General features: G+C 31.8%; 3 protein-coding genes across 9 annotated transcripts; 2 read left to right on the top strand and 1 right to left on the bottom strand.

The window, feature by feature from the left end:
* The first annotated feature begins 3,881 nt into the window (after positions 1–3,881).
* On the top strand, positions 3,882–16,912 carry LOC110994915 (adenylate cyclase type 2). 4 transcript variants are annotated; one of them, XM_022261837.2, is made up of 20 exons: positions 3,882–4,012; positions 4,923–5,105; positions 5,830–5,976; positions 7,220–7,385; positions 8,450–8,646; positions 9,756–9,905; positions 10,248–10,366; positions 10,887–11,031; positions 11,570–11,706; positions 11,850–11,999; positions 12,448–12,592; positions 12,665–12,742; positions 13,092–13,219; positions 13,861–14,031; positions 14,348–14,657; positions 14,712–15,093; positions 15,171–15,349; positions 15,419–15,686; positions 15,864–15,988; positions 16,349–16,912. In XM_022261837.2, exons 1-20 carry the CDS (start codon positions 4,010–4,012, stop codon positions 16,778–16,780), a joined length of 3,615 nt encoding a protein of 1,204 aa, XP_022117529.2. In that variant the 5' UTR covers positions 3,882–4,009; the 3' UTR covers positions 16,781–16,912. The 4 variants fall into 4 exon arrangements, with proteins under 4 accessions (XP_022117529.2, XP_022117530.2, XP_022117528.2 ...); XM_022261838.2 differs by having other exon boundaries at positions 8,450–8,652; positions 14,730–15,093; XM_022261836.2 differs by having other exon boundaries at positions 8,450–8,652.
* Positions 16,913–17,014: 102 nt separating this feature from the next.
* On the bottom strand, positions 17,015–17,929 carry LOC110994916 (general odorant-binding protein 56d). Its single transcript, XM_022261839.2, has 2 exons — positions 17,800–17,929; positions 17,015–17,565 (listed from the first exon to the last, which is right to left on the bottom strand). Exons 1-2 carry the CDS (start codon positions 17,854–17,856, stop codon positions 17,206–17,208), a joined length of 417 nt encoding a protein of 138 aa, XP_022117531.2. The 5' UTR covers positions 17,857–17,929; the 3' UTR covers positions 17,015–17,205.
* A 173-nt stretch (positions 17,930–18,102) lies between these two features.
* LOC110994876 lies at positions 18,103–23,172 on the top strand. Of its 4 annotated transcripts, none has more exons than XM_045628348.1 (5): positions 18,103–18,193; positions 21,418–21,653; positions 22,136–22,286; positions 22,649–22,711; positions 22,842–23,172. In XM_045628348.1, exons 2-5 carry the CDS (start codon positions 21,441–21,443, stop codon positions 22,934–22,936), a joined length of 522 nt encoding a protein of 173 aa, XP_045484304.1. In that variant the 5' UTR covers positions 18,103–18,193; positions 21,418–21,440; the 3' UTR covers positions 22,937–23,172. The 4 variants fall into 4 exon arrangements, with proteins under 4 accessions (XP_045484304.1, XP_022117462.2, XP_022117461.2 ...); XM_022261770.2 differs by lacking the exon at positions 18,103–18,193 and adding an exon at positions 20,999–21,117; XM_022261769.2 differs by lacking the exon at positions 18,103–18,193 and adding an exon at positions 21,004–21,137 and having other exon boundaries at positions 22,842–23,170.
* The last annotated feature ends 384 nt before the right edge of the window (positions 23,173–23,556 follow it).

Genomic DNA, 23,556 nt, shown 5'->3' with positions numbered 1-23,556 from the left:
GCAAAGCGTAGACTGACGGTTCATCTACGGCCTCCGAGTGTTCGCTTTTCTAAATATACACCCCTGTCGGGTTTCCGCGCACCCTGTGGGCGCAACGCATGTACCATGCAATTTTCTATAAATTTTCGTATAAGCCCCAAAGCCGCGCTGTCAAAATCTGTTTTTGCTGGTGCCCAGGCGAACGCTTTCGGTGCATGCCATAATTGAATTACCTTCAGCTAATTCGGCATTCATTAAACGTTTTAAAAATTATTAACGACGCTTTTGTATATTTATTTAGCATTCATTACGATAGCGAAAATGAACACAAGTGGATTTGTATTAAATAATCATGTTTGACTAATTGATACGCTCCGGTGAATGAGTTAATAAATAATAAAGCTGATAGTATTATAATTATTTAATGTTTTGTGTATTTGTAAAGGGATGTACTTCAAAATTTATTGATGTTTGTATTTATTTGTTCGTATAAAAAAAGCTTCCGGCTGTACACTAAAAAAATATCGAACTAACGAATTTTGATACGGTTTTAGTCACTTGCCGACATCTGGACCGAAAGTTCTAACAAACTACGCGTCAAGATAAAAGTCTCGACGCGGCCTATCGCTAGTTAACAATGTTAACAACATTTTTGTGTTATGTTAGTAAATAAGAATAATATAATAATAATAATTCACAAGGCTATTATATTTTTTAAAGTTTACAATTTACATACATGTAATTAGAAAAATTAACTTATACAAAATTATCCACATGATTTTTTGCGTTTATATCTAAATCATAAGATCAGGACATATAATTCATTTTTAAGAAACCTGGCACCAAATTACATAAGTTCTAACCACTCATCGTCGTAACAAAAGAATGTATCTAAAAGTTCAAATCAAAAATCACAAAAACTGTCTCAAACCATGTATATGTATAACAGTATATTTAAGAACATGTATTGTGCACTGTTTGAAATAAAATATCTAAGAATATTCTTTAATCTTAATAATATTTATCATAACCGAAAAAAGTCTACAATTTGTATTCTAGTTTAACACAATTAGTTCTCCTTAGGTATAACATCGAAGACCTGGTTTATGTAAGACAACAAATGTAATTGTTGAGATGTGGAAGGAACCGAATGCACTTTACATGCTCAAAAATACGACTCGTAGAAATGACGACTAGTATTCTTTGTAAGAAACCCAGCCATGGATACTAGATTGAATTGTTAGTTTTATGTATAGAAGGACGCAAATACAGATGCGATTTCCCACACGTCCATAAAGTGAACAAAAGCTTAAAATTAACTTTTAACTTCGCTGAAAGCAAAAAATAACATCATAATCCTCAGAAACATTGTAAGGCGTATTCTTTTGATCGCAATAAAATATCTGGGCGTTTCACAGAAAGGGCAGTTAAATCGTATGAAATATTGCCTATTTTGTTGTAAGTATACAATGACAGGATACTTTTTGCTATGGGTGCTACTAGGGTCTAGCATAGAGACACCTTTTGATGGCTACATCTGTCAGTTCTTCATAAACATCCGTCCTTCCTTTGTACGTCATAATAAGTAATGGGCGTTGTCTTTTTGTAAACGTCCTTTTGGAATTATGTTCTAATACCTACACGTGTGAGACATTCTATATTGAGTTGTCACATTGTTAATCCTAAAGGATCGTTTTCTGAAAGTAAACAATTTTATTAATGTCACTGCGTTTATACTTTATATCTCTATTACTTTAATAAATACCTTTGATAATGTCTTGTATTAATTACAAGTTCTCAAAGGATTTTACGATGAAAATAATTAACAGTTTGTAATTGTTACAAAAAAATTGTTATTACTTCTCATCTTAAGTTTAATAATTTATGAAAAAGAACGACATCGGACTTTATGGAGTATGCGTGTTAATATCAATAGACATAAAATAATTATACTAAATGTCAGAACTATAGCGAGTCAAAGCGTGAATAAAAAACAGTGAAGCAAAAGAAAATGAATTTTATTGCGTTTGTTTAATTTGTCACTACAGGCTAATGCTATGTCAGCTTTTACTACTGTAAACCATGACATCTATTGCGTATTTCCTCTTTACAACAACATTACCTAATTGTTTTTTATATTGGTTCTGACAAGCAGTAATAGAGGGCATGAATCGCCGAAATGTAAGCGTCATTCATATAGAAATTTTTAGTTAAGTTATGTTTAAATTTTATATATGATGTTTTGCATTTATAATAACTTAACACATAGTTTTTGATTTATATAGGAATTACTGTAAAAATATAGTTAAAGAATAATTTTTATAGAATTAAATGTGTACGGTTCGCAGATTAATTTAATACACTTTTTGTGTTCTCTTTTTTATAGATTTATTGTACATTAATTCATGTCAGATCTTCTGTTTGTTGACGATGAAGATATCTTTTAATTTTTATATTTTGTTCTTCTAACTTCTTTATAGGTACCTGACCTACAAATGTATAAGCGTCTATTTGGGTCCGATGTTCTGAATAAATAATAAAAGTAGAACATTTTAGCACATAACGATGACAACACAATCAGATAGTTTGTACAACTTGTATGGTTACAGTAAATAGCCATGAACAAACTGTGAAAAATATTACCTGCGGACTACGTTACATGTTAACTCACATAACAATAAAGCCTTTGTTTTCAGCTATTAGGCTAAAGTCTTTTTTAGTATAATGAACCCCTTTCCATGACATCTGCCACTTGCTAATTGAACCTTAAACATTTTCGCTGTTTATTTAGATTTACAGGCAATTGGCCAGCTTGACTTTTTAACGCAGTAACAAATAATTTGATATCTATTAGTACTCAGCCAATCAATGAGAATTACTCACTTATTTGCTAAGCTAATTTAATAGTTACTTTAATTGCACACTACCAAAACCCTCTACTACTATTGTGAGTCAGTCGAATTTATTAACTGATAAATTATAAAGCAAATAATCTCATTTAGTTATTATTATTATCATAATTGCATAGAAATATAATTTCTTAACACTACACTCTCGATTATAAATAACATGTACATACATAAAATTACTAAGATATGTCTATTTTATTACCACAGAGACTACCGCTTTTATATTTTGAATTAAGTTACCTATTTTTACCCAACCTATAACATGAAATCCTTGTTTATTAATTGACACCTTTTACAAAACGAGGCCACTGGTAAATATCTATTCAAACATCTTTAAACGTTACTTAGATCCAGTCGTGACTTTACAGTAAGTTTTTTTTCATGTTAAAATTATCAAAATGTATTTTGTACGTATGTACTTAGTAATATAACAAGTATAGTAATTTAATATTCAATCCACAAAATTTCAATTAAAATAATACATTGCAATTAAATACATCTAATTAATTTTTTTATCTGGAAAATTGTTCCAGCCAAGGCTGAACATTTCTGAACGCTAAGGTTTTCTTAATTTTAAAAGCACGGTGTTTACTCAAATAATCGAAATTATGGTTCGCCGGCATTCTCTTAAGCATTTTAATATAACTTCAGGATTAAATTCTTTTGTTATAAAGTGGGATGAGAAATAATGAAACTATTCCTTGGTTTCGAGTAGACATTTTAATTTCTTAATTATCCTTGTAGTGATCCTAATAGTATCCTCATTTTTGTATTCAGTAATAACGTGATTATATTTATTAAATTGAAATATGCGGTAGGACTAAGCTTACTTAATAAACTGGTTATAAATATATGAAACAAAAATGTTTAAAAGTAAATAAGGCTCTGATTGTTGTAAATATAAAAACAATCCCGAAAATCTAATTTAATATTTTCCCCTACTGATTGTAATGAAAGGTGATACATTATCGTAATCTATTAATTCCTTAGTCAGACAAGTGGCGCTTATCAAATTATTATCAGAAGCGGTATTCGGTCCCTAGTACCAAGCTTCTTGACCAGTTACTGCTGAGTGGTAGAAACGTGTTGTTTTCTTCGATGTTGTGTCGATAGAGTAAGTCATGGTAAGTTGGAGTTTTAATTTATACATACGCCTATCTATGTAGAAGCAATCATTTGGTTATTAATTATTGAATTTACTTTATATATAATAATCAATATTGGTAATTAAAATGCTTGTGTAACCATGCGTTTTTATACATTTTGTGGAATACAACAATAAACTAAGGTTTTTTGAATGAATGTTGTAGACGACGTTTCTGTATTCTATTATTTTCCTTTTTATTTTGTTTCAAAATATTCGTTTGAAAAAGCTACCATGCTGTACCTTAATAATTAGTGGATTAATAATGTCAAATCATCTGTTTTATTAATTTTTTCTTTGAATAAGCAAATTTTTATCATCAACTATCATTAGAGGCCGAGAATTTTAACTTGCCTATCAATTAGTAGCAAATTGTCATTCCTAACAAGCATTCCTATAGATAATGCTATCAGAACTGCCATTGAATAAATGGTTGAAGTGTCCTTATCTTAGTAATGAATCATCAGTTATCATGCTTTGTCCAGTATTATTGTTTGTTTGTATAGGTAATTACCCGTTCACAATTCAACTAATTTAGCATATTACCATACCAATATTAAAATAGACATTTTCATGTGTGTATATAATCTAACAGAAGAACAAAATGAAAAATACAGTTATTAATAAGTCAAGGATATGGCAAAATAAATATGTATGTAAATGTAAAAGAAACTAAATTTTGTATAACAACTTTATAACTTTAAATAATCTTATTATGATTTTGAATGCGTTAAGATGTCAATAAAAAATAAACCACAATAATTTCCGCCGCATTCCTTTTGATTAATGTTTATGTAATATTTAAGTTAAAATTTCCGAATTTATTTCACTTCTGGCATAGGGTTTAGGTGACAGGTCTTTATATAATATTTTAATTATTTACACATCAGCAGGATGACAGTCTATCGCGGACCACCGGCTCTGTGGTATTACAAGTTGGAGCTTTGGAGCTATTGGCGAGATACTCCATGAACTCTGGCCGCGCTACAAGTATGCTTTCTTCTATACACGAGTTCCGAAGCCAAGAGGTGGAACAGGCGGGTGGAAAACAATGGAACTGGAAATATTTAAGGGTACGATTTTTTTCATGTGAGAGAGAATAATATGAGATGGACCTAGTGAGTGATTCCTAGCAAAACAATAACTTTGGGTTGGCAGGTTAGGTTCGGCTGATCACCTACGTACCTTTAAAGTCAATGAATCAGAAATAAATGCACATTTTGTTGCATATATCGAACAAAATGAAAAGCACACTGAAAGGAATTCTGTATTTACACATGACTTATAAAATAAATATTATTCTAAAATTATTTATATAATGTGTATGTCGAAGTTAGTTGTCACGTTTCGAGGGCATACAGTTTAAGAAGTTTTAGAAGTTAGTTGATGGCCCAAAACATCATATAAATCTTAATCTAATCCATACTTAATCAAAAACAAAATCTAGGAAAACAATTGTCATTGTATTGTGAAATTTTTGTTATGAAATTTCGGTATTTTTTTTATAAAACAGGGGGCAAATGGGCAGGAGGCTCACTTGATGTTAAGTATATATATATAGCTCCGCCCATGGACACTCTCAATGCCAGAGGGCTCGCGAAAAGGACCCTAAGTTGATTTGGTATATAATTAATTTAATAATTTATCAATTTAAATAATAAAAAAATAATTGGTTATAATAATATATTTTGTAATAAAATAAATTTTAGATTTGGGGATTATTTGTGACTGATAAATAAATAAATTAATTATAAATAATATTTTTAGACACGTTAACATTGATAAATTTTATCACAGGATCAGTTCTATCAAAAGGATTTGGAAGGATTATACAGAAAGTACGACAACAAATTAAGGGAGACATTGATTTATATATATGTATCTCTTCTTGTATTCTTTTCTACCATCCACATAACTTTGGTGATAGTAAGCACTTATTATAAGGTTAGTATATTATTGTCTTTTAAAATTACTTATTGATACGATGATCCAAGTTAATTGATAGTAAACATTTTTAATTAACGTATAAATAAAATAAAGTAAAATAAAGCATGAAATAATATAAATAGACTTTATTCAAGTACTACTAAATGGAATAACCCCTTCTCCAAATTCTTCCACTTGTCTCTCTCATTTCTCACGACAACTTTCCAATTCTGCCCCGCTTTACCTTTTATCCTATCTTCCCAAGTTTCTGGTGGGCGTCCTGTTCCAAAAAAAGGTCTTCTTCATCCATCTGCCATCACAAATACGGACAAAAGACCGGCCCTATAAAATGATGTATACATACATAAAAAGCAAAGATTTATTCAAATATGTATATGGATTAGGAGATAGAGACGAACAGCCAACCTAGAGACTGTACTGATTCGTTCTACTGACTGTGTACGATGACGTATACGTAAAAACCTAAAAAATATACACGTATACGTGAATCATGTCCACAAGGCCTTGCCAATGAAAAATCTAACATATAATAGAAGTTCAAGCGTGAGGATGACTCTTATATTCTGAGCCGAGAGTTAACGCTAAGTGCGTGGATGTCAAAAGAGTAATTGATTTTGACATACGGGAGTCATAACATGGTGATGCATTGTGGGATTGAAGCATTTGGGTATTTGTGCAAACACTTGTGTACTATATTAACCTGCGTTCATTCCCAATTTCAATGTAAGCTATTTGGACGTGGAATTGAAGGTTAAACCTGCCTAGAGAATGTTATAGACTGTCATATAATATATAGTCTACTATGGTAGACAAACGATCTCCGTTACATTTAAACTTTCAGATAAATTTCGAAACCACAAACCGTAACAGAATCTGATATGTGGTTTGAAAGTGGAAAAGTAATAACATTTTATTTATTTGAAAACAGTAAGATATACTGCATCCGGTTGCCTTGGCTTAAGCTCGCAACTCTCAATCATAATGGTCACGCATTCAAATCACGGCTTTGGCAAAACATACACAAATAGATGTGTATGGAGAACTTGACCAAAACTCCGTTGGCGTATTAGAAAAAAAAAAACTAAACGGAAGCACGAATATGCCTGTCAAATAAGGTTGTATAAGGCTTAACATTTTGATTCAAGCCTATTAAATCAAAATTCAATTATGAAGTATATAATTTACAGATTACATAATTGAAATAATATTTTTATGACTAAGATTTAATTAAAATTTTCAGAGTTTAGAATGGAAATCGACGTACCTATCAGTTGCGATGTACCTATTGCGTGTTGGAATTCCTTTAATACTGTTATGTAAAAATATTTACATACCTCTAAAGAAGCAGTGGTGTTTAGTACCGATAGTTACGACTGTCATTCTTACGGTGGATTTGGTTCTCTCAGGTATTTTTCTCATTTAGTCTCAAGCTCTAGTCCGGCTAAAATTATTTACATTCGTGAATATACTTACCTGATTTTATAGTTGTATTTAACAAGGCTAAATAAGACGTAGTAGATATTAACCAGCATAATATGGAATATTTTGCCTTGCTACCCCACAGAGAATGTTCTCGTTTAAAATTACTTTATCTGTAATTTTTAAGGATTTTTATATTTTTCTGTGAAATTTTACAGTTTAAGTCTCCATTAAAACCTCGTATTGGTCCAGCCATCTTTGACTTCTGCGTTTAACAACATAATTTTCTATTCATGTTTATTTATCGAATTATATTTATTTATTCATAAGCAAAAGTTTTCTACGTAAAATATTTGATGCAATCTTTCACGTAGGTACTAAATTAAAAGAAACATAAAATGAATAATCTTACATATTTTGTTGTGTGTGTTGTTGTGTTTTTACAATGTTAACATAAATCTTATCGACTTAATTTCCGATTACTATATAAAGATAATTTCGTAAAATGAAAATTGGTTTTTCACAATAATAGGTAATATTTATATATTTAGTTATAGGTTTATTAATAATAACAACCGTTATGAGCCTTACATAAAGAATACGATGGAATAGTAAGGAAACATTACTATATCTTCGCATTCCAGACAGGCCTTGTTAATATTTAAAATTCCCAATCTGTGCATTTTTTTATCATAATATATTATTAATTAGTATCATAATTAATCATATTTTCAGACATGTAAATAACAATTAAAAGTGCTACATGTCCAGTGTTCATTATTAATAATAGATCAAACTAACACCCCGTTTTTTTTAGAATTTTATTAAAGTAGCAGTAGTTTAAATAATGCCTATATTACCAATGATATTTTGTTTTACTTGATTAAAAACTAACATATAATATACGAGGTATACAATAAATTCAAAAGTAATATAAATACTTTGCGATTACTGTTATGTATGTCCATACTTTAAACTTATCTTACACGATTTTTTTTACCTGCGATTGTAATCATGTTTTTTTTCATTTTCAATTCATTTAATTTTTCAGATATAACAGTGTCAATTGTCTCGGCATATGAAAATTCACACCTCCGACCTGCGTATGGCACCGTAGCCTTATTGGCTGTGTATGTTTTTCTACCAATGAGAAATAACTTTTTTGCTATAACTTTGGGGGCCATCGTTAGTGCGTCATACACCTTTGTTATAGCTTTCGTCTCTTATTATAATAACCCACAAAAAGAGGTAATGGTAAGAGTATGCGTATTATTTAATTACTAAAATGTGTATCAAATTAGCGTAGCCGATATTACATTAATGCCCGTTTGCCCCCTGTTCTATAAAAAAAAACATTGTTATACCATTTACTGCCGGAAAATTAGAGATGTAATTGAGGCAATTTTAATGAACCTATTTCGTCTATAATTCTTAGTCTATGAAATACCATTTTTCTAAAGTTTTATTGTCTAGACGCATAATAGCCAATAAACAGTCAAAAATAAAGAGCTATTCTTTAGAAGTATCATGCCGTGTGTTCATTGTGTTCGTTAGTCGAAATGCACAGTTTTGCTTTTCGTCGTACCCAACCACTCATTTACTCACCCCAGAGCGTTTTTATTCGTAAATTATGACGCACCATCAAGAGTACTATCCGTAGCAAAACTACTCGCAATTTAGAGTGTTTGTGAATATTAAAACTAATTATCACTATGACGTTTGTATTTGCTTTCGTAATCGATCTTCCAAACGAAAAGAAAATATCAATCACTCTTGATTACTTTAAGCAGATTATAAAGATATTTTCTAACTGGATAAATATAATTGAATAGGATTATTGATTTTCCAAAATATTTTTGTATTAAATACAACGAAGTAAATCTATGCTCTTACAACTACAACACTTTAAACAAACTGTATGCAGTTCTTCCGTTTGTGTTTATGAACAAAAGGACTAGTAGTGCCAAAAGTTTATGAAAATATTACTAGAGTTGCTCTGCGAAACGTATGTAAGAACTAAATGTACCTACATAAAAATCCGAAAAACGACATTCAATGACTAATAGTAATCTCCTCATAGCGTATTCAACTGTTTTTGAACTGTTTTATTGAACGTCTTTCTAGTCTGATAGCTCGTGTACCTATAGCGGCAGAAAATATTAAACAGGAATCGGACCCAGGTATTAGATGCCCTTTTAAGCCAAGGTATGTAGGTAGGGGCTATTTATTTATAAAAATATGCCACTTTTTTACATATAATATGCCTTAATGGGCTCAAATTTTTAAAGAACTAAAACATATTTATTTATATTTTATTAAGGCAATATCTCACCTCAGAAGTCATTTTCTTTTTCCAGATAACATCTTTCATAATATACCTCATCGGAGTCAATCTCATGGGAATTTACTTCCGGTTGATGAATGAAATTATAACAAGGAGATCTTTTTTGGACAGACGAGCTTGCGTTGAAAGCACTTTGAGGTTAAAATTCGTTAAGGAACAAGAGGTAAGATAAAAAAGTTTTAAAAATACTAATCACAAAAGCCGAAGCCTTTCGAAAAGTAATGGAGGCTAAGCGAACATGTTTGCTTTGAAATCTCAAAGCTCAAATAAAAATTCCAACACATCCAGTATTTACTTATTTAATTAATATTACAAAAATAATATGTTTTGAGGACATATAATATCGTGTCTAGCCATTAATAGAAGCGAAGGCCGTCCCCATCCCAGGATATCAGGTTACGGATTTGATATTGTAGACACAAAAGAAAAAAATCAGAACCAGTTTCAATTCGTTGTATTTCTACACAATGATTAATTATTTAATTTGATTAAATTATGCTTTTAGGAGCGTCTCATGCTTAGCATTCTGCCAGAACACATCATGTCCAAAGTACGGCAGGATATAAGAAACATGTTTCTGAATATTCGCTCACACAGTTATAGCCACAATATGAGATCCTTTAGGTGAGTGTGGCCCATTTTTAACATTTTTGGATCAGTGATAATGCATTATAAGGTAGTAATCATATTAAGTTATATTATGCTCAGACCTATTCATAATAGTAACCTCGTTAGATAGTTTTAAGTATAAAAACTGATAAATTACGTATAATAAGATAAGTAACTAATAGTTAGATAGATATTTGATAGCGTGTCTATGCAAAATCTATAAAACCATTGTATAATGGGCTAACTCAAGTACTGGAGCGATGTGGGTTCGGTTTAAATCGTTTTAAGCGAAAAACAAAAATGATTGATGATTCTGCGAGTTACATTATAATTTTTTGTTAATATTTTACTCATTGCCGACGCATTGCTCTTAAAACATATAATACTATATTATATACCATGCTTCACTATATCAACATGAGTATTTTTTTTACTTTTAGCATTTAAAATATTCATACAATCTATATAATTATGATAAGTAACGCTTGCCGATTTTGTCGCTATTGATTAAAAAATAAAAATGCTTTTTTTTTAGCCAATTATACGTCGAAGAGCATGACAACGTGAGTATATTGTACGCTGACGTTGTGAACTATACAAAAATATCTACCACATTATCTCCTATGAGGATGGTTGAGTTATTAAATGAGCTTTTTGGAAGATTTGACGAAGCCTCTGAAGTAAGTGATGTGAAAAATAATTTTCAAATATTTCATGAACGTACTTACATACGCTCAAATAGCTATTGACTCTCGAGTCCGGTTGATCAGTCGATAAATAGGAAACTTTACACATTATGCTTTAAGGATTTTTTATGGAATGGAATTTTAACAATTTAACAGTTATCAACTGGAAAATCAGTGTAGGCCTAGTGGCTTTGCGTGTGACTCACCATCCTGAGATCGTCGGTTCTATCGCCGACTCTGCACCAATTGATGTTTTGTCTTTATGCATATCTAACACAAGCTCGTACGGCGATGGAAAACAACTATTATGTTATTGTACATAGTAGACTTGGCTTGACATTACACATATACTCAATGAGCAGAAGCAGAGACAGACTATTTATTTAAGTTTTACTTTCTTCGTTAATACATAACATTACTGGTATATACACGCGAGTTATTTTTATACAGAAAAACAATATAATATATTTGTTTAACTTTTGTAAACCATCAAATTTCTCTTTAAGATTTTATGGAAACTTATTCATTACAGGAACATGATGTTCTAAGAATCAAGTTCTTGGGGGATTGCTATTATTGCGTCAGTGGTATACCCAAGCCGACATCGCAACATGCGAAGAACTGCGTTGATTTGGGGCTTGAAATGATCCATATAATTAAGGACGTCAGGTTAATATGAATTAATTAATTGGTTTAATTACCAACTTGATCGTAAGTAGCGTGCGATTCACAATACACCCTAAACCTGAGGACAAGACCTACTTATCTACTTATAAGGAAAGTTATCAATGATACTTCTTTTTTATTACTAGAGAAAAACGTTCACTAAACATTGACATGAGAATCGGTGTACACTCAGGAAAGATTTTGTGTGGCCTCATTGGAATAAGGAAATGGCAGTTTGATATTTGGTCAAAAGATGTCACTATTGCTAATAAAATGGAATCGACAGGAAAAGCTGGGTAACATAAAACATATAAATTTCTAATGAAATTTATTATTATTATATTTTAGCATGTAATCTAAATACATATTATTTTAAAGTTTATTTTAAAGTTATATAGTTTTTTTGACGTATATCATGCAATGAATCGATATATGTATTTTTTAATATTTAGCAATCATTTTTTTAGCATTAAAATAATACAAACAATATTGTTTAGGGTTTTAGTTAAATTTTTATCGACCTTCTATTCAAGCAATTCATACGAGTTTGCAATTTGAATATCGCGACGTAAACAGAGATTGATTATCTGCACGGATCAGATGAACGAACTTGATTTGTAGCGAGTTTCACAGTAATTGAATAAATAAATCTATTTTTTAGAAGCACAATTTGAATTGCATCGCAGTAATTTAAAGCTTGCGTTTTAACCGTTTTTATTTCCATATAAATCTTTAATGTTTTAGAAAAGTACACATCACAAAACAAACTCTGGAATTGCTATTGGACTACGCACGGGAATACATAATTGAACCAAATTTTGAATCTCAAAATGATCAATTTATTATGAATAATAGAATAGAAACGTATTTAATTTCCAGACCACCGCGGGTAAGTATCTAGTTAGGAGATAGGAGGTAATTATTAATTATAATGGAGTTACTAACGAGATTAAAATTTTAGCCAATGGCTGACTATAAACCATTTCGACGTCCATCTGTGGGCCTCAATAAAATAATTAACCCACGCTCGAGACATAGAGTAAGTTATTTGTATACTTTTATAATTTTTTGATAATAATATAACTAATTTATCTGTTCACTGAATTAATCACTGTTTAACTTTGTGACCGGTGGACTATGACCTAAACACAACTTGAGATGAGAAGATGAGGCATTTAAAACTCTAATTGAATTATTATTTATTTATTAATGCAATTAAATATATAACAACGTCTTAGAACACGTCTTGTCAGTTACAGGTCAACTTATAAAGATCGTTTTTGGAATTGTCTTAAAAACTTATTAAAGGCTTATTACTTATAGACTCAATAAGTTATATGAAATAAAAACTCTTAACAATTTATTTCTAATCTTCATACTTCTAGTAGCGATCGGAAAATAGAAACTATCGCAGAACGACCGCTTTTATGGATGAAAATTTGGTGGAGTATCAGCAAATGTTGAAGGCGGCTGATGCGCAAATGGCTAAGGAAATCGAAGACATGACAAGCGGAAAGTATGTATGACTGACTCTAGGTGATCAGCTGTTAATGTCTGACAGTCGCGTCGCGAGGGTTTTGCTGGTTAGGTGTTAGGTTTGAGAACCCATGTTACGTTAACTTACCTAATACTAATGCGGAAAGTAAATACCTATCTTAAACGTATAAAATCAGTGGCGCTACAACCTTTTTAGGTCTGGGCCTCAGATTTCTGTATCTGTTTCGTGATCATCCTTCTGTGCCTGACGCATGCCGTCGACTTTTTACCTCTAAGCCAGGCCAGTTTCCTCAAGATGATTTCCTTCAACATTCGAGCAAATGTTAAATGCGCACATATAATGAAAGTCCAGAAAAGTGGACGAGCCGAGGATCAAAGCTACGACATCAGAGATGAGAGTCGCACGCTGAAGCTACTCGGCAAACACTGCTCTAAAAACTTATTACTATTTAGAGTAAGGTGTTGTATGTTTGTCTCTATATATTAAACGCTTGATAAGGTTTACTGACTTTATAAAGTTTATAATTGAAATTCTCTGAATGATTAAAAAAAATTACTATATTATTCATAAGACAGTATAAGTAATAAGTTATACCTATTACCACTAAGCCATATACACCTAAGATTTTGGTAATGTATCGTGATCTTATAATTTTACAGAGAACACTTCAAGCAGGAATCAAAATTAAATAGTTTCACACTTATGTATAAAAGTATCAAACTCGAGAAATCTTACCTCCTATTGCCAGATCCTCTATTCAAATATTACATAACATGCTGCCTAGTTATATTTTTATTAATCACAACTGTCAACATACTAACAACGAGTTGGTGAGAAAATTATTATTTATATATTATTTTGCTAATAGCGAAGATTATAATATATCTATAGAATAGGATAGAATAATAAATATCAAAGTTAGTTTCGGTTTATTTACGTGATACGTATTTAATAATTACGATTAAGAAAGTATTTTCCGAATTACAATAATATTTTTTTTTTTTAATTATTTAACTGTTCTTGTTCGTGTTCTTTGTATGTTTTACAATTGGTTAGACGTAGTTAAAAAAGATAAATTAACAGGTTAAAATTTTTTTGTTTGAATGTGTGAACTACATATACTTTATGATAATGCGTATATTCTAGGGCACAGGAGTTTGAGTGGTACGTCTGGATTCCCGTTGCAATTTTAATACTAATCCTAATTATACTACAACCCCTGACATGGTTTCAATTTTTTTGGACGAAATACAAAGGAGTGAACGAGCCCAAAGGGCGGTTTCTACGCTACATCTACGATTTATCGGTGACGATAATTAAATCTACAAAAGTTAGAACTGCTATTTACATGATGATCAGCTTAGGCTTGGCGATCACGTCCATTCTAGAGGTCCTTGGGTGTAACGTAAAAGAGGAAGAACCAGCCGAATTGCAAACATATTGCGTTTCTTCGTGGGTAATAACTTTTACTTTCAAACACTACTATGATTCTCTCTTATACCTTATTTAGCATCCTTATCTTCCACAGCACGTGACACAATGTTGGAGTTTGGCTCTTCTCCTGAACTTCATCTTCAGCCGTGTCTTCTTTATGTTCAAATGGGTCGTAGCTAGTGGCATGACAATTTTTTACTTGTTTGTAATATGGGAGATGAAAGGTGCCTTCTTTTCCACTGGAATTACATGGAACATTGGCCTAGATCCTCGTATCTCTCAAAGTCTATCTGTGTTTTTTATCACAATAACCTTGTATTGGATCGACAGAAGCACTGAATACAGACACCGTTTAGACCACTTATGGCAGAAACAATTAACCGAAGAACAAGAAGAAGCAGAGACAATGTTAAAAGTTAATAGTATGCTGTTGGAAAATATTTTACCCGCCCACGTTGGTTAGTAGTCTGAGACTACGTTTTATACAATAATTAGCATAGCGAAGTCTAATAATTTTGAATTTGTTTTCTTTTAGTGCAAGTTTATTTAGATTTAAACAGACCCATAGATGAATTATACTATGAAAAATACGACAACGTCGCTGTTATGTTTGCGTCCCTTACTGATTACAAATTGGGCATTGAGAGTGATACGGAGCTAAGTGATAAGCTCATTTTAAGTATACTTGATGAAGTTATATCAGACTTTGATCGGGTAAGTAATCAAGGCACTAGAAATGCCCACTTTTAGGCATGTAAACTTACATATACTCTTTGATTTCAGCTTTTATTAATGGGATCGTCGCTGTATAAAGTAGAAAAAATAAAGGTCGCCGGCTGGACGTATATGGCGGCGTGTGGACTGGACCCAAATAGACGGGGATCGTTCGACACATCATCTTACTGCTCAGTTGGAGATAGGAACCAAAATAACCTATACAATAGAGCAATCGTCGTTACAATGGTTGAATTCGCAGCTGCGATGATGATGCAATTGCAGAACTTTAATCGCGGCTCATTTCAAAGTTTTGAAGGGCTTAATCTTCGTATTGGTAATGATTATAAAATGCTCAATTACATCATAAGACAGATTTTTATTAATTGCTTATGCTTATGTGACCGATATTTTGGAAATATTATTAAACAAAAATGCTATTAGTTGAATAGTCATAAAAGAACCATTATACATTTGTGTGTGTGTGATGTTTTTTTTATATTTAATTTTATAGGTATTTCAAATGGCGAGGTCGCAGCGGGCGTAGTAGGTTCCCTAAAACCACTCTATGATATCTGGGGAAATGCCGTAAACTTAGCATCACGAATGGATTCAACTGGTGAAACAGGACGAATACAGGTAAGAATCAAATGATAAATAGTGATGCCACAACCTCAGATCTTGGCCTCAGATTTCTGAATCTGTTTCGCGATCAATTGTTTTTTTTCTAATATGCACGGTGAATCAGATCAACCTTATGTGCCTGAAAAATAAATTTTTGGGTCTAACAGTGAATGGTTTCGTTAATAATGTGGTGTAATGGCTATGGTGTACTACTCTTATCCCTGAGGTCGTAGGGTTGAGTCCCGGCTTTGCAACAATGGACTTTCTGGCTATATTAGTTAGTTAGATAGAGCACATAGCCAGAAAGTCAATTGTTGCACAGCCATTACACGAATGTGTGTAAAATTCTATTCAACTGTTTAACTTAATTCTCAGGTTACTGAAAACACTGCATTTATTTTGGACGAATGTGGAATTCTTACTACGTACCGAGGAGAAACGTTTGTCAAAGGAGCGGGTTATATTAAAACATATTATGTCCCTTTGGATGAAAATTTCCACCTCGTCAAGAAAGAACAAAGTCAAAGCTTTTTTAAAAATCAACGTGCTAACTATTACTATAGTGCTAGAAACTCCAAACTTTCGGATACTTCTATAGATTCATTTGACACGGAATCACATCATTCTTTGAACATTGGTGAACTTTCAACAGACTATAGTGACCATACTGAAGACGATACAGCTGATGTCTATGAAAATCATCGTATTGATAATATCAAAGGCATGGGAACACACACTCCGCGTGACCATTTGAGCGACACATCGTCAGATTTTGATAATAATAGCATAATAGAGACACCATGTTAAAATCTTAAATCAGGACAACAGGAATAAATTGTTCCAAGGGATGAGTGCTTTGTTAATCTGTTTGACGTTAACCTATTGACACCGAGAAAAACATATATTTTAAAAATAAAAGATATTGTATAGATTTTTTTATCAGCGTTTTATTAACTGTAAAGAAATCCTGTGGTACAAAAAAGTATGAAAGTATTAGATTAAGTGTAGTATACGATAACTGAATCACTGCGTTTTAGGTCTTCTAAATATATCTTGTTTATTGTTATTTAATTTCTTTTTGGAGATTTGCAATCTTTGTTAACACTTGCCATTCGACTATAACAATTACAAAAATGCTTAAGAAGTTGTCTCTTATAACGCTTTTGTTGATATAATGAATATGTTTATAATTAAAGTATTTATTTCATAAAAAATATTCTTCTAAAATAAACCTAAGCAAAAATTACGTGTTGTTTTGTACCACCATAATAACATTTAAAGATTTCATATGCTGTGTCTGCGCTGTCTTTGCCCTTCTTCGCTTTACATTCATCGAGCAATTTTGAAGCTGCAGCTTTGTCTATTCCTGGTGGGAGCTTTGATAAAGCTACTTCCGTATTAAGTTTTGCATCAGATGTGAGCATTCCGGTTTTTTGAAAGAAGCAGAATAGGAATTTTTTGAAGCCCCCATCATCGCTCAATTGGCCCTTTTTCGCTTCTTCTATGAGCTCAGTCTTAACTCCAGTTTCTTTGATACATTCTACGGTGTACTGTTGTACTTTTTCTTTTTGTTCTTTTGATAAGTGCACGTTCTGGAAACATTTCCTACATTAATTAGTAAAACGTCTTTACATAATGATACGTTAGAATTTAAACCCCTTAATTATTCATAACTTAATCGGTATAATTGAACTCTTTTAATGACATTACTTTTACTCTCTTTTGAAAAATCTATGGTTATGCTGTCATATAAGGAGATAGATTAGTATTTTAGTTGAATCTTTTTAATATGGTACAAATGAAACATATCCAGAGACAATACTTACATGAGCTTCAAGACTACAAGCCAGGAGTACGACACATAAAAATACGAATTTATCCATAATGCGATGTTATCCTTACTAATCCTTTTCCGAAAGTATTTCGTAATGTCTCAGTGTTGGCTTTTATATTCAATTCGGAAGGACAACCAGCATTAATACACATTGCAGCTCGTTTAATTACCGCCTGACCGATATTTACGTTATACAAACTTATTTTACAATGGCAAATCTCTATATTTTTTCGCTCTATACTACGTTCTGATTGTACCTGTGGTTTTGTAGGTAACCAAAATAAATAAAAAATTGTCTTTTACGTGCAAATGTTAAATAATTAACGAAGATGTTTACTTCATTCTTTTTTGGAGGGTGTCAGAAAATCTCGAGATTCGTCCTTATGGTATGTATTGTATACATAATATTATTTAGGGTCTGTTTCACAATGGCCGGATAAGTGCCAAATAAGCTATTATTTACTTATTGGTAAGATAAACAGTATTTTTGCGTTTCACGACTGTAAGATAGCGCTATTTGTCATGAAATGCGAAGTATCTTATTCGGAACTTTTATCTTTCGAATAATTTATGTGTTGCATAGCTATTTGGTACTTTATCCATACATTGTGAAACAGGCCCTTAGTCATTTAATTCAGTTCACCAGTTAAGATAACTTAATTTAACAGAAAATTGATAAAATTCAAGTTTTAAAACTTCACATTCACTATAGCTATTTTTAAATAAATCTGTTATTTAATAAAACACCTGCAGTAATATGAATTTCAAATAAAGCTAGCACACGAAGAAGCATGTTAATGTAACTACTGTTCTAATAAGTTGCAAGCTTACACCAAAATGCAATGCCAAAATAATGCACAATTATGAACCTTACTGTGGCGATACGTTGTCGGCCTTAAATAAGTGGGTCGACCGCTTGTAATCTGGCCAAGTGACCGTATGGTATAAATAATTGCTCATTATTTATAAACTAAGGTTCTTGTTTTGGAAACTCATAATTATTTTTTTTCGCCTTCGTCATATATACTTATATGATATGAGGTCGATATGAGGTCATTAGTAACGTGAGCAGACGTCCATCCGTCGTTTTGGACGGGACTGTCCCTTTTTTCATTTACGCGTCCCGGTGTCCCCGAAATGACCTGTGGGACGCATAATTGTACCGTTTTCAGAAACCGCGCGAAAATTCGAGGAGAAGAATATAAAAAAATGTGCCAAGATTTATTCTCATTTGAAATAGTCACCATCTCTATAAAAAAAATGTTCTTCTGATAAATATAAATATAACTAAACACTTTGGGTAACTTTTTCTAAAAAGTTAAAAAGTGTTTTTCTTTCATTGAATATTGATTGATTGACCAAAATTAAATGACCCGTTGTGGGTCAAAAAATAAATGCTCACTTTAGTCATGAGTCATTCTTGTTGACATTTCGCATACAGGAGAAAATGTTTGCGTATTATTTTAATGTAAATACGGCGCCCAGTTGAGGAGTTATATGACTGTATAGTTCGATAGGTGACGCAGTAAATTAAATATAAGGCAACGAAGTTAAATAACAATATTAACTGACATTGTTGTTAAAATAACAAATGTGGAGATTCCCAATTACGCCGGCCAAGGAGATGGAATCACAACATTTTAATATTAAGTGGAATGTCAGATGAGGCCGCATGTGAAGAGGCGGAACTACGCGACAATAAAGTATAATGTGCAATTATGAACCCTCTTATTTAAAGTATTCGCATGAAAAGATTACTTTGTATGTCAAATTATTTTTAATAGACGATTTACATTACTTGTTATTTATATTAACTTCAAACATTCATTCCTACCAGTAAAGATTACCTATGCCTTCAAGAAAAGAGCGTACCAATTCTTGAAAGGCCGTCAACGCACTCGCGAGCCCTCTGGCATTGAGAGTGTCCACGGGCGGCGGTATCACTTAACATCAGGTGAGCCTCCTGCCCCCCTGTTCTTAAAAAAAAAGATTGTCTTCAATCTGCTTACGTGCCCAAATTATATGCAACTATCCAAGTTATTGTTATGTCTGTTTTTTTTAATTATAGCAAGTGCTTTAATTGAATAAACACTTTTTTAATTTAATAATGAAAAATTATATTTTTTTACAATAAAATATCGATATAATAAATAAATTGAAACCTTATGGCCAACTAAACCAATAAAATATTACGAGTTACCCCAAGTTATCCATTTAAACACAATAATCATACAACCCCAAATAAAAAATGAATGAATTATATGTGGTAAAAATGCGATAATCTGTTATGTACTAAATAAGTATAATTAGGCATTAGCGTTTAAGTGGGCGGGGAAAACCTGCAAGTGTCGGGGATTGGAAACATTTTCTTCGATCTCTATGAAATTATTAATATACTACATTATGACGAAATCCTTAAAAAATTGAGTAAATCTAATGCTCTGAATATTTTTCCAATTGCAATATATTTTTAAGATACGAATTTTAAATTTATAATTGGTTCTAGTGGAACTACAGTTCTACAGAAACATACAATGATATGTCGATGATTCAATTATAATTTAGCTTAATATGTAGCAGTTACTTGTGGCATTTCGACTTTTCAGCATGAGGTAGCTTTAGTAAATTAGTTGGAATAAATACGTATTAAGTTTTTATCCTTTGAAAATATATTAGTTTAGCGCTATCTATCTCGTTAGTTGAACAACAAAGAAAATGTGAAATTACCTATAATCTCCCTATAGTTCATTTTCATCCATAGTTCTATTATAAACGATTTCATAATTTGAGTTATTTTCGCTCTAATACTTTCTATATACAGGCATAATAAGACTTTACGTCTATACATTCGTAGTGTATTACGATGCCCGAAACACAACGTAAATACTATTTCATTAAAACTAGAAAACTAAATTAAGGTTCCTTATCCTGTATAAATATGTATAACGCATGTATACTTCAAATTTTCTAACATTCTTTTTGTTTTACATTCTTTAACTTGTAAAATATATTTCATTGTTTCAGTTGTTTCAGTTGTTAAATGAAATAAGTTGATGATTAACTAACCGATGAGCATAATATAATAGTATTAATATTGTTAAGCAAATTCTAACAGAGTAACGTCCTAAAATGGCGTAAAGCCACGGGTGGCAGTTATATATAACAACCTCGTCAAAAGGTTTCATAGTGCACGGATTAAATCATAAGGCTTCTTTGGAGCTAGAGTTCGAGTCCTTGGTCTAGTAGACCGATGTAGGTCGAACGGAGAAAGTTTCTTGTGGTGCTGTTGTGACTACGTGTTTGATTGTTTGTAAGGAAATTGTGTAAAAAGTAATATATATTTTATCAGTGAAAATTTCTATGTTTATAATCGATTTTGAACATTTATTACTTTTGTAGTGAACAGTAGCAGACTCAGTGGCTGCGAATCATGATTGTAGGATAAATCAGCGAAGCAGTCATTCAACAGTGCTAATATAAATTTGGATCTATAATTCCATGTCTAATCAAATTATGTCAACTTCCTGCTGATTTTTGTTCAAAAGGGATTTGTAGCAAAAGGAATTACGACTATAAAGTGGTCTTTTGATAATTTATACTTCTCTTACAGGAATACAATAAGCAAACATCACAATGGTCGACGAAGAATCAGGCTGTCATCTGCGTAAGCGGCGTTTCGCTGGTACCCCGAACTTGGCCTTGAACCTTGAAGTTGGGTATCAGGTTAATGAAGGGTCTAGTGGACTCGGTACCCCTTCACCAGGTTACAGTAAAGCAGCACCAACACCAACGTCAGCGCAGCTACGTCGGGAGTTTAGGAATAAGCAACAATCCCTCGATATCCCAGTAGGTACAACAATAATATACGTTAAGTATTCTATGATAATTTATCGGCAGGTCAATCATTTTTGTATAAAGCTACGTCATAACTCTATCACTCGGAAAACAATTCACTTCATTCCCTATAAGTGTGTGTCTCACACTAAACTTGGTTTTCTATATTTGTTTCGTAAGCATTACTTATACATATCTATAAATATTTTTATCTGCTATCAATTTAATTTAGTAACGGAATCCTTCTTTGTTACGTATATATTCTAAATTTTGTAAAATGTTAAATAGTATCGCACTTACAATTTGTTCCCGTCTGATCTAATGAGCTTTAAGGCCATCAATTACCGACCTAGTTTTAATAGTTTTGTACTCAGTTATATGTAACGAAGTGATACAAAAAAAACGCTTCGTATCGTCTTAATATTTGAAATAATCAGAAATTATCTACCATAAACCTTGCAATAGATCATAACAGTCTTTTCATTAATTTTTAGATAGAAGACTGTGAAGAGATAGAAATAGTTATAGAGAGTGACGAAGATGGTGATAAAGAAGAGGAAAACGCATCTGCCGTCATCAAAGTTGATCGTCCTGTTACACCAACACCTGTACAGGACTTTGGGGCTAGTGTTGTATACACCGAAGGTATATTAGCTTACAGTAATATTTCTGCTGTCGAAATTGGATTAACATTGGAAACCGTGCATAGATTAAAACAAATATAACTTAGTTAGAAACTGTCATTTCAACAGCATGGGTAAAATGCTTACGAGTTGCCTTCACATACTTTGTTTTCTGTGGAATGTATTTAATAATCTAGACAACGATTACTTAGACTTATTTCCCACAAGACGAAGTGGCATTTGCTAGTAAAAAAGTGCTAGGCGTTCAAAGATTCATATAAGAAAGAACATTCCGATTTTAATTCAATTTTTACTTCGTTCTAAATACTTTAGTCAAAATAGGCGAGGCGGCAACGTTAAGCTAACGCAGGTGTTCGCATACAGGTAAAATGCACAAAAGGAGTTCACTGGATAATGAGTGCTATTCACGGACGGTTATAACAAAAGGTGAGCTTCATGTGAGGAAATTTTTATCATAAAATATAGGATTTCGCTGAGGCTCACTTTGTCGTTAATAAGGTTGTATTAAGCCATTGGAGGTATTCAGACAGAATCGAACTTGTTTTGTGTTTTCCAGGACCACAACCGATGGACTTCCTCAACGTAAATGCGATAGAACACGATTGCTACACTGATGTATCGGATGCTGACTCAGATGAAGAAGAGAACTAGATATGATAAAATATTTAGAATTATAATATATCAAAGATTTATAAGATTGTTTTAAAAATGTGTATTAAAACACCTTATTCGCTTAAATTCTATTTTGCTTCTGTTTATAGCAATTTATTATAAATGAAGACTATGCATAAAATATTTTAAAAACATTTAGTATTAGGAAAACATATATAACAAAATAATCAGAAATGTATTTGTAGTGTGTATGAATTGAGTAACATAATCATTGTAAGTTAATTAAGTTATAATAATAAACAATACAAGAACTCCCACTTTTCTTTAAGACACTGGCTGGAAAATATTTTTATAATTATTTTATTTGTTTATGTTAATTTATTATATTAAGCATATAACTCTTTCGAATTGAAATTTATATGAACCAGTTCATTTAAAATTATTTTTCAAAACACCACAGCCTGGAGTTGTGCCAATGAACAGATGCAACAATCAGTAATATTAATAATGATCCGACGATCAACGAAATAAAACTTTACTGACTGTGGTTAAGTTTGCGGCCCGACCAGAATTATATGATTTAAATTTAAAAAAATCAAAAACAAAATATCTTTATTCATATACGTAAACAAGTACACTTATGAACATCAAAAAATTAT

The sequence above is a fragment of the Pieris rapae genome, chromosome 1 (genome assembly GCF_905147795.1).
Source record: "Pieris rapae chromosome 1, ilPieRapa1.1, whole genome shotgun sequence".
Taxonomy (NCBI): domain Eukaryota; kingdom Metazoa; phylum Arthropoda; class Insecta; order Lepidoptera; family Pieridae; genus Pieris; species Pieris rapae.
This window is presented reverse-complemented; position numbering and strand designations above follow the sequence as displayed.

What these genes read in the sequence shown, in the direction of transcription:
- LOC110994915 (XM_022261836.2), top strand. An exon ending in GGTGGATTTGGTTCTCTCAG is followed by an intron (nt 7,386 to 8,449) that starts GTATTTTTCTCA and finishes TTAATTTTTCAG; the next exon opens with ATATAACAGTGTCAATTGTC. An exon ending in CATATAATTAAGGACGTCAG is followed by an intron (nt 11,707 to 11,849) that starts GTTAATATGAAT and finishes TTTTATTACTAG; the next exon opens with AGAAAAACGTTCACTAAACA.
- LOC110994916 (XM_022261839.2), bottom strand. Translation starts at nt 17,856, where the DNA reads ATGGATAAATTCGTATTTTTATGTGTCGTACTCCTGGCTTGTAGTCTT. An exon ending in CTTGTAGTCTTGAAGCTCAT is followed by an intron (nt 17,566 to 17,799) that starts GTAAGTATTGTC and finishes AAATGTTTCCAG; the next exon opens with AACGTGCACTTATCAAAAGA.
- LOC110994876 (XM_045628348.1), top strand. Translation starts at nt 21,441, where the DNA reads ATGGTCGACGAAGAATCAGGCTGTCATCTGCGTAAGCGGCGTTTCGCT. An exon ending in AACAATCCCTCGATATCCCA is followed by an intron (nt 21,654 to 22,135) that starts GTAGGTACAACA and finishes ATTAATTTTTAG; the next exon opens with ATAGAAGACTGTGAAGAGAT. An exon ending in TAGTGTTGTATACACCGAAG is followed by an intron (nt 22,287 to 22,648) that starts GTATATTAGCTT and finishes GTTCGCATACAG; the next exon opens with GTAAAATGCACAAAAGGAGT.